This window comes from Alosa alosa, chromosome 19 (assembly GCF_017589495.1).
Source record: "Alosa alosa isolate M-15738 ecotype Scorff River chromosome 19, AALO_Geno_1.1, whole genome shotgun sequence".
Lineage (NCBI taxonomy): Eukaryota > Metazoa > Chordata > Actinopteri > Clupeiformes > Clupeidae > Alosa > Alosa alosa.
In genome coordinates this window covers 30238342-30255955 of record NC_063207.1, presented here as the reverse complement: position 1 = coordinate 30255955, position 17614 = coordinate 30238342, and the positions used below count along the sequence as shown (strand labels likewise).

General features: G+C 41.3%; 1 protein-coding gene across 3 annotated transcripts in view; it reads left to right on the top strand.

Moving 5' to 3' along the window:
- The first annotated feature begins 1812 nt into the window (after positions 1-1812).
- fsip1 (fibrous sheath interacting protein 1) overlaps positions 1813-17614 on the top strand; it is a 43270-nt gene continuing 27468 nt past the window's right edge. For 2 of the 3 annotated variants that reach the window (XM_048227257.1, XM_048227259.1), the window contains exons 1-9: positions 1813-2015; positions 2316-2483; positions 3000-3081; positions 3607-3776; positions 4043-4118; positions 4232-4321; positions 4772-4914; positions 5180-5299; positions 9166-9333. In XM_048227257.1, the coding sequence (XP_048083214.1) occupies positions 2316-2483; positions 3000-3081; positions 3607-3776; positions 4043-4118; positions 4232-4321; positions 4772-4914; positions 5180-5299; positions 9166-9333 (1017 nt within the window). In that variant the 5' untranslated portion in view covers positions 1813-2015. Of the gene's footprint in view, positions 2016-2297; positions 2484-2999; positions 3082-3606; positions 3777-4042; positions 4119-4231; positions 4322-4771; positions 4915-5179; positions 5300-9165; positions 9334-17614 lie in introns of all 3 variants that reach the window. The other variant, XM_048227258.1, reaches the window with a different exon arrangement.

Sequence of the window (17614 nt, the reverse complement as noted above, 5' to 3'; positions counted from 1 at the left end):
ATCAAAATAAACATAGCTCTAGCAAATGGTTTTTAGAGCAAAATGCATGTGCTAAAACTATTAGAAGTTCAAAGACTTAATTCATTTTTGAATGCACATCTTCTGATTTTCCTATTCTTGCTGTATTGGAATGTTCACACCTGAAATTCCATCATGTTCATTGTTGTATGATGTAATAATAACTAGGTTTCTGTCCCTATGGAGAGTTAGTAGACCACATTTTAACATTCTATCAGTGTCAGGCCTGTGAAGGTTTAGTGATAAATTCTTCTATTCTGCCTGTGTGACAACCAGTGAAGATGTTCCCAGACATATGGCCATTTTACACTTCGCTACCTAAGGAGGAGAATATTCCCATTTTCTCCAGTCTTCCAGCATGGGCAACGGTGGGACTGGACATGACCCCAGAAGAGTTTGGTTCCATACTCTCTTCCAGGGCATCTGAGGGAAAGAATGTGATCCTCTTCGCAGTGGATGCCATTTACCCGTACCTATCAGTGGTCCTACTTGCAGCTGTGGTAATTTCGTTGTGCAAAGTCTACATGAAAAAGCTAAAGAGGAGATCAGAGGTGAGTTCAGTCATGTCTTATATATATATATGTCATATTGTGTGTATATATATATATATATATATATATATATATATATATATATATATATATATATAAATAAACAAATCAACGACTGGAAACATTTAATCACAGAGTAGTTTGACATTGTCTTGTCTCCCTGTAGCTGAAGTCTGAGATTATGAACACCGCAACCAGCTTGGCAGACTGGAAAACGAAGGGTCTGGCCCTGAAAGAAGCTATCATTTCTGGGCTGGAGGATGTGGAGAGAAGGCTCCTGACACTACAGCAGAAGCTGCAGGTCATTCAGGAGAAGAGGAGAAGAACCAGAGGGAAAATTGTTCTGCGCAGACAGAACAGGAGAATGTACAGTGACTCTCTGCCCTCTTGCTGCAGCAGCTTTGAGTCTCTTTCTCAGGACAAAAATGACAAGAAGAACCTGCTATAATCTGGAGAGCTGATAACCTTTTTAATTTGAGCTACTTCTATTAAACAGTAATTAGGCATAGTTGATAGTTGTCTTTTTCTTATTAACACGTCACAGATTGTTTTGTTTTTTAGATTTTCTAAAATTTGATAAGACATGACTTCAAATGAGTAATTCTATATTACCCATTTGTTGTAGGCCTATTCTTGGATCAAATGAAGACGGATATTTCTTTAAAGACTTTACTTAACTTCAGCATCACTTTTACACTGGTAGCAGTGAGGCTATTCACATGACATTTTCATCAGACATTAGTATTAACTTTATCCACACATTAAAATTTTTTTATTAATGTCCATAAGTAGAGTTATAAGTAAAAAAAGTGGAATTGGCACAGGGAAAAAGTGTTGAACACGCAAAAAGTACACAAAGGCAAGGAACGGCAAGGAACGAGCTGGAAAATAGTTATGGAGTAATATCCCTCCTGTGCAAATGAATATAAGCTGGGTTAGTAGGCCTTCATATTGATTACCTAACCTGTACAGACCACAGGTTGTGAGACTGAGTGGGTGTGTGTCTGAGCAGAGGAACCTCCCTATTTCTTTTATAGTAGCCTAGGCTATGTCCCAAAATACTATTAGATTCCTACTATACGATTCTGTCCCAAAATGCTATAGTATAAATTCCAGTCTTTTCATAAAGGCAGTGCCAGAGCCCGTTATTTTCTGGCTGGCAGTGCTCATCATGGTGCTCATGAGCAGTGAATGAAAGCTGGACAGCGCCTGCATGGTAACGACATCCGGGATATCAGTGGCGTTCTTGGTTACCGTGTTGCAGTTGAAACAAACAAAAACAAACTAACGTTACAGTTAGGCTACTTCATTGATGAAATGTGAATCCTAATTGATCAAGTGATGTATTTTGGTGGGAAAGTACTTTCGCCATAAATAGACTGCCGAAGATGGAGTTCTTCTCTTTTTTTTAGTATAGAATGCTAACTCACCCAAGAGCATTGAAAGGTTTGTTCCAGCTTCTGAAAGCCTAGAAGCTATTGCTAGCGAGCTAGCCTCTTTTTGAGAAGTTTTATTAACTATTTTAACCTTAATGTTATCTCAGCAGCTGTCACTTACACAGACGTTCGGCTACTTATCTTTTTTTTTAATTAGCTGCTAGTATGTTTTCAATGTCTTCACTTGTCGGGTGCGTTCATGCAGCATGCTATGGTTATATTATCTCACAAACTGGAACAGTTGAAGTTCATATAGTGCTAGCACATAATAATACTACTTATGTTTCAGTAGCTACCTCTTTGTCATCAGATGGATATAACGAGGGGCAGCTTGGAAGATATTTCCCGTCCTGCCTCGAGTGATCGTACCCGTATTGGAAGTCGTGTATCAACAGCATCTTTAGGCGAAGGTGGCAGAATTATCCGTGCAAGTCCCACGTCCCTGGAAGTACTTAGTTCTTATACCATAGAAGAACAGGTGAAATCGAAGTCCGTTTTTTTACAAAATATATAGGCCTAGGCCAGGGGTTTTCAACTGATTGTGAACCAGGGACCACCATGCTGACTAATTACGTAATGCTAGTACCAACACTGAATAAAAATACTGATTCCCAATCTACATTACTGAATCCATGGTCAGGGACCATGTCCTCACGGACCACTGGTTGAAAACCCCTGGCCTAGGCCACCTAGGCCAATATCAATCACAATAGGCTACAATAGTATAATACTTTAATACAATTTAGTACAGTAGTTTAATAGTTTTCCAACGTTTATGATATGTTTTTATGTAATGGTTTCAGGAGCAAGGAAATATCATTTGAACGTCCAAGCCTAAAAGATCTGTGACAGACAAATAATATTTTTTTTTAGACAACAGAGATGTCCCATCGGTCTTACTGAATGTGCAAGTGCACTTACTGCACTTGCAAATGGAGCTGAGCAGACTGTAGACCTATGCCATTTCTTGACCTGACACCTCTGCTTTTTGAAGGTTCACACAATGGTCTTTGAAGCTAAAAGCTTTGCAGAAAACATTTCTGATGAAGATGCCCCAGGTGACCTTCTCCCTTCAGGTAAGAGTAAATTAAATCTGAGACTAACAGGCTAGAATATAACCAGGCCAAAGTGATTTGTTGCATATCCACTTTAGGATTTGCCTGGAGATTCCAGACCCTGGTAATCTAGTTAAGGGTCTGGCCACGAATAATGTAATGGTCCAACTCGAGGGGCGGCACCAAACGTGCATTTGAAAATCTCACTGCACGCAATTGGATAACACAATACAACCAATGTTTACTGACTGATTCCGGACTTTGATGCAATTGGATAACACTACGACTGTCATCTGTTTAGCTCGCCTCTGGCCCGCCTATGTCAGGTACACCGATGTGATTGGCTCCCAGTGATACAAGTGGCAAAAGTAACGTGCATCATTACTCACTGACAGAGTGTCTTGCAGAGACAATTTAAATTGTGCTCTTGCGAGAACTCTGGATTTTCCAGGGTACCTTAGGATATATATCTTCTCAGTAGCCTATGTCCTGGAAAAAACAAAACAAAAAAACCCAGATTTATAGAACATATTTTGAATGTTGCAGAGACGTCTCAGACAGACGGTTCGGATGAAGAGAATGATGATCCAGAGTTGCAGAAGGCTATTAAGAAGATGAAGAGACTGGACAAAATCCTAGCCCAGAAGGTCTCCAAAGAAAAGGAAGTGAAAAAGAAAGGGCGAGAGCTTTCTCAAAAACTATGGCGGGAGCTGCAGGTATGGCAAGAAATGTGATGCTGCTACTGCAGTTTCAATGCAGAACATTTGCAGTGGTCCCCTGTGGTTGAGCTAAATGATCCTTTTAAGATGATGGACATAACCACCAAAATCTTTCGACTGGAAGTCACCTCTTACCTCTTAAAAAAGCTTTAGCAACCTGTGCATTGAATGTGAACTTTACCATAGCAACTTTACCAAACCATATTGGAAGATAGAGTGACATCTGTTCATCTTTCATCTGTTTAATCACATTTAATTTAAAGGAACTCCCAACAAAAGGTGGGCGCAAGGATGTTATTGAAAACACAAAGTTATTTTTGGCCCTGACATCCTCTACATGTGAGTACACCATAACAGTTGCTTCTTAAGTCATATTTATTATGGAATGATATTTATTATCTATAGAACAATATAAAAAGCTCACACAACCCCTCCGCCCCCACATTTTCAAGCCAATGAATCCAATGTTGAGCTGGACGTTGTTCCCGTCTTTAGGACTCAGATTCCTGAAAAAGAGTATCCCAGTCAGAAATGTGTGGAAGGTATGCTGCTTAATACATTTTGCCACTTTTGTTTCATTCTTATTCTTTTCCTTTGGGAGGTGACATTGTAAGCATGCTCCTTAGCAAAAAAGCACTTCTGATTTGTAGCCACTAGATGGCAGTATCTGCATGAGTAAATCACTTGTACAACACTAAAGGAGAGGACCCTGTTTAGAGACTGGGACAATTCTTGAAATACATAAATAAGATCACTGTTTAGTTTTGTATGTACTAGTTATGAACTGAACTGTATGACAGTAGGAAAATAACATCCCTATACATATATGTGATAAAAAGGAGCACATCGTTTTAAGCTTTATTCTTTATGATTGCCATCCACTAAATTGAATTATTTGGTTTGACATACTTCAGCTATGCAGAGGAAATGTATAGTCTGATTAATTTAGTTATTGTCTGAAAGCACTCGTCGTCTCCTGTTTATCTGTACAGGTGAGTGTAAGAAGAGTGACTCAGCAACAGAGCCATCTGAAGTGGATGAGGAGCAGGACAAAGAGGGCAAAGCAGACAGCAGCAGACAGACGGGGGACGCCACAGGCAAGCAGGCACAGAACTTTGTGACAAAAAACATTGAGGTAAGTCAGAAGTCATGCGAGGTCAGTCATATGGCAGTCAATTTCATGAGTGAATCCCTGGTCCATGTGTTTTTTTCCCTCTGGGGTTGCCTTTGAAAGAGAGATCAGAGATGTGCCTGAAGCTTGGGGAAATGTAACTGTGTGTGTGTGTGTGTGTGTGTGTGTGTGTGTGTGTGTGTGTGTGTGTGGTGGCTGAATTAAATTTAATGTTTTCAAAACTTGCTCACATGATGCCTCTCCACTCACTCCCTGTGGAACGTGACAGCTGGCAAGCTCTGGCCACCACGTGCCCATGACACTGGACGAGAAGCAGAGGCTCTGTGAACTGCTCCAGGACATCGACAACGAGAGCGAAGACCACTGCAGCACTGTTGCCGACCACGAGGTTAGCAGTCAGCCAGGCCTGATAACTAGAAATAGCTGGATTCAGGGGTCCGCCAGAGCTGCGTTTGGCTGCAGAAGCACTCTACCCATACACTCACATTACTACTAAGCAGACTCAGAGCATGTGTTTAGGATCTCAGAGTAACCTCCCAAATCCCAGATGAACATCCTAAATGAACATTAGCATTATGATTCATTAAGTATATCAAATGTGATATGTTTTGTAAGGTTTCAGGGTGATTAGTTAATGGTTCTACACGTTTAATCTGTGAGGTTAAATCCTTCTTTATGTACCCTTACCAAAAAAAAGTTATACTTAAAATGTATTTTATCAATTAAACTTAAAGGGATATTCCACCATTTGGGGTAATACACTCATTTTTCACCTCCAATTGAGTTTTACCTTTCACCAGTTCATCCAGCCGTTCTCTGAGTCTAACAGTAGCACTTTTAGCTCCAGCTCATTGAATCAGATTAGACTGTTAGCATCTCTCCTAGTTATACACTTACAGCACCTGTTTTAGTTTATTATAGTATATTTAAAGTATTTTTAAGGTGTAAAAGTACTTACTTTTAGTACTTACTTTTAGGATTGCATTGTCACTTTGCAGATTAAAATACAATTTGTTGGAAATTATTGCAAATTGCAATATTAAATTACATAATAAATTGGCAATTGCATAATGTAATGTCTTTTTGAATTGCATATTGCAGATTGCATTCTCATTTGAATTAAGATACACATATGCTTCCATACCTGTCACATCCAGAGTTGCATAGAACAGGTGAGAACCGAGGCAGGCCGGCCATTACTCACGTCGTAGCGATCACCCCACAGATTTCCAGTCATCAGTCACATCTCAGAGACAGCCTCGACCGTCATGACACCCTCCGCGCTTTGTTGAATCTGTCAGTGAGGAGGGTGGCATGCCATAAGGAACTGTCATGGCTAATCCATCCACATCACTTCAAAGCTATTCTTGCAGTGTGATTAAACATACTGGGTGCTGTTCGCAGAGTAACAGGTCAAACAGTCAGATTTCACATAGAAGGGGAGGTTGGGTTGAGAAGGGGCTAAATTCACTCTATCAAATTACTCTAAATTTAATTTATGTGGTGCCGAATTTTGGTTTAATTCTATTTGTCTGATTGAATTCTGGGACAAGTGAGTGCTAACAGCCCTATTGTTTTTTGACAGCCTGTCTGGTTTCTGAAGGCTTCAGCCATTTAACAGCATGCTGTGGTGGCTTACAAACTGCCAACAGCCAGCCTGCCTCTCCTAGCTATTTACTTCAAGCCTTAATCAGTGCACAAGAATGAGTTGATGTAGATTACTGGATTTGAAAAAGGCCGTTCTACCCCAGCTGTCATCAATCAGTGCTGCAGTCTTGTGTACACAATGGCATATTAATGAGAGGTCCTTATGACGTGTCAGACATTTGCTGTTAGTTGCTGCATGGTTTTTTGAACACAAGAATGGTGAACTTTGCGATTGTGCAGTGTGCCTCTCTGAAATGGTTGTAATTGTTGTGAGTCATGAAGGTGGGACACATGGAAGTGTTTAGGCTTCAGTTGTTGTATTCTGCCAAAAAGCACTCTTTTGTTTATCGTAGATTACTTGAGGAAGCATTTTGTGTATGTTATTAGTGGGTATCAGACAGTGGAGGAGTATATTAGCTCTGAGCTTTTTACAGGTTAGATGTTGACTTCCTGTTATTGTGTGTCCCTGCTGTTCTGGACAGTGCAGAACAGAGTGAGCTGGTTTTGATGGAATCCTGAGAGTAAGTGAGTGGATGTGTGTGTGTGTGTGTGTGTGTGTGTGTGTGTGTGTGTGTGTGTGTGTGTGTGTGTGTGTGTGTGTGTGTGTGTGTGTGTGTGTGTGTGTGAGGCCATGTCTACCAGAACCAAACAGAGCTTTATAATCAATTTAACACTCGTCTTTCCTGTCGATGCTGGATGTCTTAGACTAAGGTGTAAAATATAGCCAGTGGCCTTTCCTCACTACTCTGATTGATTGATAAGATCTGCCCCCCTCCCCTCTTCCTCAGATTTTGACAAAGATGAATAGGACACTGTCTGGCCCTGAGGACTCACTCAATTTTATTCACTATTATTTATTCACTTTCATTCATTATGTATTATTAGCTATAATAATGCAATTGTATTTTTTATATTTATGTTTGGGTTATCCACTGCTGATAAGATGAGTATTGCTTGCATTTGCAGTTGTCCCAATGCTAGGGGTTTTCTTCAGGACCCTGGATAGCTCAGGAGTTTTGCCACCTCCCTGTACCTGTTAGAACATTCATTCACACACAAAGTACATCACAGGGTGAAGGACAAAGAGCAAGGGAGAGAGAGATTAATTTTAAATACATTCCTGATTTGTTTAAGCTTTTAGCTTCTATTTTACTTTATATCCTTATCTAGGTTAAGTGGAATCTGAAACACTTGTATTGTGTCAAATTTAACCATTTTATTGTATGTGTGAGAGGTCAGTTTCACAGCCATAGCTCAGAAAAATTGGAAGGATGGCACTTTGAAACAGTTTGCCAAGCCATCATGGTTACAATTGGTGTAATTTCCGTTATTTTATTCTACACCAAATTGCTTTCAGACTTTTAGGCCCACTTGAACTGTGTAGTTTAAAATGTTTTTATAGAGCTTATTGAGTCTTGCCATTATGTCCCAGTATGCTTCACTAGAAAGTAGTTGTAGTCCCTCATGTTAACTTATTTGTTCAACATAGTATCTTCACCGTATCTAATACACCATTTTGCCACTATCTCTAGTGCACCATGGTCATATCCCAGACACTGATGTCATCTATTAAGCTGATATCAGCTCTCCTCGCAGGACACATTATGTTGCTTATGTTGGGGGCTCTACTGAAGGAGCTGGGGAGGTGGGCTCCAGCACAAGCATGGGCAGTGGGACAAGAAGTTACCTCACCCAGAAGTGGCGATGACCTCACTGCCCACCCCTGGCTGCCGCCTCGAAAGCCTTTGAGCTCCGGCAGGAGCTTTGCTCATCGCTAAAACAGAGGCAGAGATTAGTCACTACTCAGATATTTGGCCTCCGTTGGGGCGTCTTGGCAAGGAAACGGCCAACGGAGAAAGTGGAGGGGAGCAGAATGGAAGAGGGTGGAATTGAGTGGAGCAATCAAGATCCCCTGTTTCCCCCTCCAAAAAACACAACAAAAATACCAGAGTGGTTTTCACAAGGCCCTCTGACAACAAACATGTCACTCCTGTCTCTAGGTGCAGTTCAACTGTTACTCCAAGTGGGTCCAAGTTTCAACTTTTAGATGTGGCTTGCTCATGCACTGTCCTGGTTTTTAGACAATCAATCCCTGGAACTGACATTTAGCTACTTTCCTTGAGTTTCTTTAAATGTGTCTTACCTTTCAACAGATTTTCATGAGCCCCAGTTTACTGTGAATCCAGAAACTGTTTCACATTAAAGGGGGACTACAGGGACCTTCAAGAAATGGTTTCCTTTCACCGTCTGGGGTCAGACTACAATTAGACTTTTGTTGTAGCATGTTCTTGTTAAGTGTTAACTTAAATTATGTGTAATGATTGCAAATGGACTATTACTGTCCTACTATGTTCTTGTAAACTAAATTGTGCTTGGTGGTTAATTGATTGAACAATGGTTAATTGTTATGTCATGTCTCTTCTATACTCTCTCTCTCTCTCTCTCACACACACACACACACACACACACACACACACACACACACACACACACACACACTCTCTCTCGCACATACACACACACACACACACACACACACACACACACACAGACTGTTATGTGCCATTAACCTTTAGCCTATGGTCTGGTGTAACCATGTTTTACCAGGGGACGGCATCTATGTGTACCATGTCAATCCGACTGGGCGAGGGCTACACTCCGGAACCTTCTGAACTGGATCAGCTCGTCCAAATTGATTCCAGACTGCACACCTTGCTCCCTCGCGAAGACTTCCTGTCTGTGCGAAGCCCCTACCCTGACCACAACTTGCCCCAGGTACGTTCTGTACAGTTCAGCCATTGCTGACTTCCCAGGCCCTGGGTTCACCAAGGTCCCATTAACTACTGGTAGCGCAATTTAAAGTGGTGGTGAGATGGAGTCATTAAGGCTCATTACAGTAGCCCGCACAGCAGGCGGCCTCATCAGGCTCCTATTAAAGCATCATGACTTAGCATAAGAGTCTCAAAGGAGGCCCATTGTCTGTTTACCTTACAACTGTAAAAGACATAGCCCCCAAACCACACAAACACACACGCACACACACACACCAGCTATGTATTGCAGGCATGTTACTGTTTCCATCCAGACATCAGGTTGTCTGCAGCCTCTGTGATTTTACAGACCATGACTTCATCATTGTTTGGAAATGTGAGAAGATGTGTGTGAACGAGGCCTTATGCTTTTAAAACTTGTCTGTGTATGAAAGTATTTTGTGAGGTGTTTTATTGTTTTAATCATGGTGACAGTGTGGTTACAGTTAACTGAGCGATGGCACCACCATTCAGTTACAGTACCTACATAGCTGGCCTATGTTAAGATAAACTGTCGTCTGATTTCAAAGCATTTGGAGTATGGGGAGCAGGATGCTGCTTTTTATTATGTGTTAGACCTTGTGAGGGTACTAGTAGTGTTTATTTCAGATGCCCTGTTATTGGTGGGCTGCAGTGTGGGCCAGAATGCCTCTTGTTGTGTCTTTGTGGGTCATTATTTTTGAAACAATATTTGGTGTGAGTGAGTTTTGACACATTTCCCTCTGAGATAGTTGTTCACTCTTTAGCACAAAGAGCTGAAAGGAATAAGTATAGAATAGCACAAATATAGCATTTGTGTTTGATCAGGGGCATTTTGTCTGTCGCTGTGTTGACTGAGTGCAAATGTGCCTCAGCTCTATGCTCTGTTTGAACATGCCGTGCTGAGGCAACCCAGACATGGATTTGATCATTGAAACCATGTGAAACTTGGAAGTCAGATTTCAATGGTTTGTTTTTAAATCTCTGATAGAATTCATTGTTTGTATCTCCTGTGAACCTTAAGCAACAATATGGTTTGTTTGTAACAATTGTTAAAGTTGTTAGTAAATGGTGAGGCCTGCTCAGAAGTATTTAAATCCAAGGCAACTCTGACCCAGATCAACCTGGGCTGTCCAGCTGTGAGCGTGTCTCCTTACTGTCTGCTACTCCATTGTTGGATAATGGGCATTCTAAGTTGCCCAAAACAATAAAAAACAATCATTTGCCTTTTTCAGGCAGAAATATCAGTATGTTTTTAGTGCAAGTACCATTGACGGTGCAAGGTTCAAGACCCTTTGTCCAACTTTGGCCAAATGGAAGCCTTCTCAACCCTATGATTTAATGAGACAATGCCTTGGGATAAGGAGGTCAACAAACAATAAAAGTGAGAGGTTTCCGTGAATCATGAGAACTATTGTGCAAAAAAACAGCTACTTTCTGGATCTCTGCTTAGGCACGGGATGAACTTTAAACCTTAATGTTGGAAAGACAGTTGGACATAGTAGCTGTCCATCTTGACTCATCCAATGAGGCATTGAGGAATGAGACTGAGATGGATGAAGGTTTATTCTCGGCTGTCCTCACTCCAGGCGGTGTTCTCGCTCCTCCGAGTATTCCTGTCAGAGGACTGGCTCGCTGCAGTGGTAGTTTAAAACATGGTGTACAACTGAGGCAGCCCTCATGTCGGGCTGCAGGCAGGTCCTGTACCATGGTATGTTCATGGCAAAGGGTCATGGCAGAGAAAGAGGGGGATTTTTGTAGTATACAAGACAGGACAATGACCGTGTTGTCCTGTGCAGAAGATAATAAATTATCATTTGATTGTGATGTATGGTAAGCTTGCTTTTGACCACAGGATGTCATTTAGTAGTTTCAGTGGCAGTGCAAAGGGCAGCGATGCCAGACATTTTCAATAAATCAGTCTCATTTTACGGTTTTGTTGTGAAAAGAAAAAAATCTATACAGGTTTTTCTCTTGAGAGAGAGAGAGAGAGAGAGAGTGTGTGTGTGTGTGTGTGTGTGTGTGTGTGTGTGTGTGTGTGTGTGTGTGGTAGGAGACAGGGCTCTGATTTACTCTCTCCAGTAGTGTATGCTGCTCACACATCTAATTGAAACCATTTGGGGGAAGGAGCTCTAGGGCTGCATCCACACTATTCTGCTTTCCTTTCAGTTCCACAGACCTTTGTGCCATCCACACTACTCCAGCGTTTGTGCCATCCACACTACTCCAGCGTTTGTGCCATCCACACTACTTCAGCGTTTGTGTCATCCACACTACTCCAGCGTTTGTGTCATCCACACTACTCCAGCGTTTGTGTCATCCACACTACTCTAGCGCTTGTGCCATCCACACTACTCCAGCGTTTCAGAGCTCCGGAACTCCTGAGATGGAACCATTTGAAAACAACGCTGTCTGCCCTGTATTCATTTGAAAAATACACACTTTGCATATTTGTGTGGACAGTTAATCCACAAACATTTGAAAACGATGACGTAAAAACCCAATATTCTCTTCCTCGAGGGAGTAATTGATTCGCTCTTGTGGATACATTGCCCAGGTTCTTGCAGCCGTCTTCGGCGAGCTGACCCAGAACATAATTAAAAGGTTTGCTGTGGATAGATGGGTGGGTGCCAGTGCCATAAATGGCTGACCTGGTCGCCTTTAATTTCAGGAGAGGCCAAGCACTTGCATTGAGGTCTTTCAAGAAAGCCAAAATGAAAAGAAGCTGTGTGGAGAGGGTCTGGGAGTGGTGTTTTACCCCTTTTGGTTGAAACACTCTCAAAAAATACTCAGCATTTGTTGGAATTAAAGTGTCCTTGAATTGTTTAGAATTTAATATCCAAACATAGATGAGTGTTAATCCTGCCTGACAATTTGTTTATGCCACTTTGGCGTGTGTGTGTTCACAATCCATGTCAAAGACCAGTCTTAACTCTTGCACAATTTATGAGCGGTCAAAACACATCTTATTGGCATGATTGTCCACACATTCTTGTAAAAACAATGACTTATATTCCTCAACCAGTCACTACCCGTATCCCCAAATATAGTCATTTCAAAGGCTTCCATAGTAAACCAGTGCGCATGCAGATAAGAGCAAACACTGTTCCTTCATGAAATAGCACCTTAACACCAGGCATTTCCATGCCCTATGTCATATGCCATACATTTAATGGGGGCTCTGAATTTGAAAGCAATATGAAACAATGAGTGTGGCTTATGTTGGTCTTTAAAAATCCCACTACAGCTTTTGCAAATGGGGGATTATTTAGTGCTGGTTCTCACAGGATTTCCAAAGTCAGTATATTTACTTTGAAGTAGTCTTTTGTAGTTTTATGGTACAATAGGCTACCAGAATGTTTCCCCCAAAACTGATGTGGTTATGTTTAAGTGAATGTACTTGGAATCTCAAAACGGTCTTATCATCGTAAAAAGGGGTTATAAACTCGTCTGGTCTTTTACTCACTCCGACGTGATGCAGCACTCTGTCAAGATATTCATTTTATGGTGAACACATCTTGAAGGTGTGAAGCTTATATAACAGGCTGTTTTTTGTTTCTATTTCTGTGTTGAAATTCTTTCCATTTCATTCTAAGAAACGCATATGACTAGCATTAAATCTTCTTATCAAAGAAGCTTGCGTTCAAATGGGAATATTTGCCAAACAGAATCCATCAGACAAACTTCACTTTTCAAGAATATTGGAAAATCCTGGAATGCTGCATTTTACAAATTTCATCCTAACTAAAGATATATCATACTCCTTTACCACTCTAGTCTTAGTGCTTTGTCCATGGATTGGAAAGGAAGCTTTTAAGACATCAACATGGACCACATAAACAGTTTTTCCGTGAAATTAAATATATAAGAGGAATTGATCCTCGGGTAGGTTACAGGAGTGTTATGTGGTACAGAAAATAACAAACACTTAGCAAGGAAAAAAAAACAAACAAACAACCTCCAACCCATTCATGACAAGAAACATTTAAATGTGGTATATCTCTCTGGTATATTTAAATGTGGTATGTCTCCTACAGTTCCCCTGTGCCACATGTCTTGCACCAGGCCCTGTTTTGTGGCCCTGTGTTCACGCTTGCATGGCAGTGCCAGCTCAGTTTCCACACACCGCCCAACAGTTAAGCCCCAAGGTGGAGCCATCACCAGGGGTAGCTATCCATGCCATCTGGTCCAGGGTGGGGCATTTATTACCACACACAATTACAAAGAGCTGTCTAGGGGGAGTTTAGGGGTGTGGAGGGGTGGGGGTGCTAGGGCTCCTCTGATGGGCAGATTTGTTTTTAAGTGGACCAATATAAGCCCTCAACTTCCTTTTTTATGTGTGTGTATGTACATGTGTGTTTGTCATGTGGCTTTTAGCACGATGCACCGATACATTAGTGGTACAACATTAACTAGGTTACCTTTGAGAGGAATCTCAAATTTTCTTATGTTTGGTGTGGTTAAATTGACTTCAGAGGCTCTTGCTGAAAATCTCTTCAAGCTACGTTTATTCCTCTTTTGTAAATGGAAAATGTCATAGACCGTAATAAAATGCAGTATAGCATAATACATGTTTGATTTTATTTAGAGGTGTTTTGCATGCGCAGAAGTCCTGCAAGAACTACATGTGTCCTAATGACTAGTTGTGTGTGAGAGTGTGATTTTAATAGTCTCACCACTTCTGCCATATTATTCTTGTGTACTGTTTTGCGGTTTCTTTATTTACTTTGATGCCATGAGGTCACTTTGCCACTCTTTTGCCTGAGCTATGGGAAACACTTCAGAACCGCTGCCTGTTGAAGACCAGCTTGTTGCCTCTTTGCCTTCAATGGTGTGAGTCACAGACCAGTCCTGGGAACGCCCTGCTGACCTTCCCAATGTGCTGACCACATGGGCAAATCTCTGCAAACTAAACATGTTTGATATTTTACATTATTCCACTGCTTGGTTGAATTTCCCATTGTCCTACGTAATTTAGAACGACCATTAACCGTAGGCCTATGTTATTTGCACACCTATGAAGTAGATCCATTTTTTTGGCCGTCGGCTATATTTGTATATTAATTTGCCGAACTCGTTGTTAAGTTGAAATGAACAGTCACGTTGCTTCCGAGCTGTAAAATACAGACATTCAGAACATGGCAACATTGTAGCATATGATGGTGGCTTTTAGCTAGATGGATGACAGCAGGCTAAGTAAAATAGCGATGTTTCAAAACTAAAGTTCATCAGAATCTTGGGATACGCCCGCTTGACAACGGGAGAGAGAACGACTGGCCTTTGGCCGTAGCAACCATCCATTTAGAACTAGTAACGGCAGTTTGTCCTGCAAGTTGAGAAATTAGTTGATATATGTGTCGGAAGAAATTAGTTCTACAAACAAGACAGTTTTAGCGATTAAAACGTTAAAAATGAACACAACGCAAGTGGCAACAGTGGAATAAGCGGGAATATAGTTGCAAGCAGCAATGAGGGGGCCAAGCAGTTGAGCAGGAGTTGTCATGGCAACACAATGTTGCTACATTATACACACACCCAATTAACCTCCCATCCGACTCACCACACACATATACACAGATAAACCTCCATGTATATACATGCGCATACCTCAAACATTGGTGTCAATACGAGAAAGTGTTGATAATTATAGCACCCCTAGTGTTCAAAGGTCACTAAATATATTGAGCATCTTCAGGATGTGGTCCCGAGTCAATGTACCAAATTTGGTGTCGATATGAGAAAGTTTTGCAAATTATAGCACCCCTAGTGGTCAAAGGTCGCAAAATTGATTGTGCATCCTCAGGATGTGGTCACAAGTCCATGAACCAAGTTTGGTTTTGATACGTCAAAGCATTGCTGAGATATGACCTAATCTTGTGTTACTCTAGCGCCGCCCTAGAGGTTGAAGGTCACCAAATTTATTTTGTGTCCTCAGTATAAGGTCCCAAGTCCATATACTAAGTTTGGTTTCAATACGTGAAAGCATTCCTGAAATATGAGCCCACTCCCTGTGATAATAGCGCCACATAGTGGTCAAAGGTCATCAAATTTATTGAGCTTCTTCCTAATTGGGTCCTGAGACCATGTACTGAGTTTGGTGTTGATACGAGAAAGCTTTGCTGAGATATCACTTCACTTCCTGTTTTGCGGCTTCGCCGCCAAATTTGATTGGTTACCACGGGCGACGGGTTATCAATATGGCTCCAAAAAGCAATGCATTTGTGAGTCATGGTCTAAAGATCATCTGTGCTAAGTTTCATGAAAATCGGATGAACTTACGATCACTGCGACAAGTTTCGTCAAAATCGGACAAACTTTATGACCTTTGATTCCTTTTAAGTGTTTTGATTAAATCCAATATGGCGGAAGATCCAATATGGCGGAAATTGACGTCATGGGGTGCGTTGAGTTCGGCCTCATCCAAGGATTCCAAGTATACCTCAATTTGTATGGTTGAAACTTTAAGCGCATAGATGTAATGCAAAATCTGACTCATTGGGGGCGCTAGAGCACTTGACATGAAACTTAGTTAAATTAATCATATGACTATACCGAATCAATGTGCCAAATTTCCCAACTTTTTACAGTATGGTTCAATGGCAAATGAGCGTTTTGTTATAATAATAATAAGAAGAACACATAGAATCACTATAGGTTGCATCGCAGCTTCGCTGCTTGGCCCCCAATAATGGACTCCACGGTGGTCTGTTCACCGCTTCGTGTCGGGGCCGTTTTACAACCTCGACCGTGCATTAACTTCTGTGAACAGACCACCGTGTCGTCCATTATCCCTTACGTAGTGTTGCACATTGGAGCCAGCCGCCTGTTCTGTTGTGGCCTTACTGAATTTAGGGTTTGACTGCAACCCTGCTCAGCTCAACACCACCACGCTGACCTTCCAGGATTGTTTTGTTTGGGATTTTAGTAGCTCTGCATGATCACATATGGAACTAAGAAGGCTTAGTGGTTTATGTTTTCCCAAAGTGTAGTGCCTACTGAAGTTCTTCGCTGCTCATTCCAATGTGGTCTTTCTAGTTGTGTGTCATTGTTATTTGTTTATCTTTTACTATTACACTGCAGTAAGAGACACTTTTGTTGCTTCTTCGGATTGTGAGTAAATGCATTTCTACCTTGAGCAGACGTGCATGAAGGCCTAAGACACGTATCACATTTTTCCTTTTTTGTTATGATGGAAACATAGTGTCATCACCCCAAACATGGACTGCGTATCTCATCAAAAACGAAGACTGCCAGATCACAGCGAGCCCTATCTTTCCATTCTGGTTCCTTGTGCAACACATCTCACATTATAAAAGCCCTTTTAGGAATAATTGCCCACTCCACCACTCTTGTCAACGTGATCTGCAATAAAACCTTTCTCGTTGCATTAGAAAACCAGTCATACACAAATGAAATATATTAAAATAGAAACAAATGGTCCTAGCGCCATGCCATGTGCTGATTGCAAAAACACTGTAAAAGAAACTCGTCACAATTAGTGGAGGGGTCAACCACCAAAAGTATTGGAACTCCTGGTAAGCCTGTAATCCCTGAGGGAATATACTCGAGACAGAAGGGCTCTGATTTACAGCTTCTCTCTTGGCCTGAACATGGGGGGGGGCATGTTTAATGTCAGGTAGTAGTGTAAAACGCAGACAGGTAATAAGCATAATCTATAAAATCTAGACTATACATTTAAGCCTATTATTTAAAGAGCTGACTCCATGTTAAATGGTTGAATTTGCACCAAGCACAGAGATTACAAGGGTAATGCTGGTCTCAGTGCCATTTAACAATTGGCTTTGGCTGCATTTAGAGCAAGCAAACATACCAATTTCACAGAGGAGGTGTTTACAAAAAGTTGTACAGTGTGCACTGTTTCTGTTTCTCTTTTGGGCAAAATGAAGCAATTAACAGTGCTTTTGTTCTCAAATGGCCAATGACTTTACCTCCCAAAACAATGACAGATCTCAGTTTCTGTTCCCATCGATCACAGTGGGTGGTTTTGTAGCTTTCCCTTTTTATGTCCTATTAAACAGGGGAGATTATTAGTTTGTAAATCTTTTACCCAGGTGTGGAATCGGCTTTGCTACAATATGTGTACACAAAGACAGTGGAATTGCAGGAAGTAGCTTGTGGTTATTGATTTGTGAGCTTTACTTGTCCGCACTTGTGTCACCAGGGAGCATCATGAAGCGTCCAAGTTTCAGCAGAGGTGAAGAAAGAGCTTTGGCATGCATTCATTATTTGCTTTTTCTACTTTATTT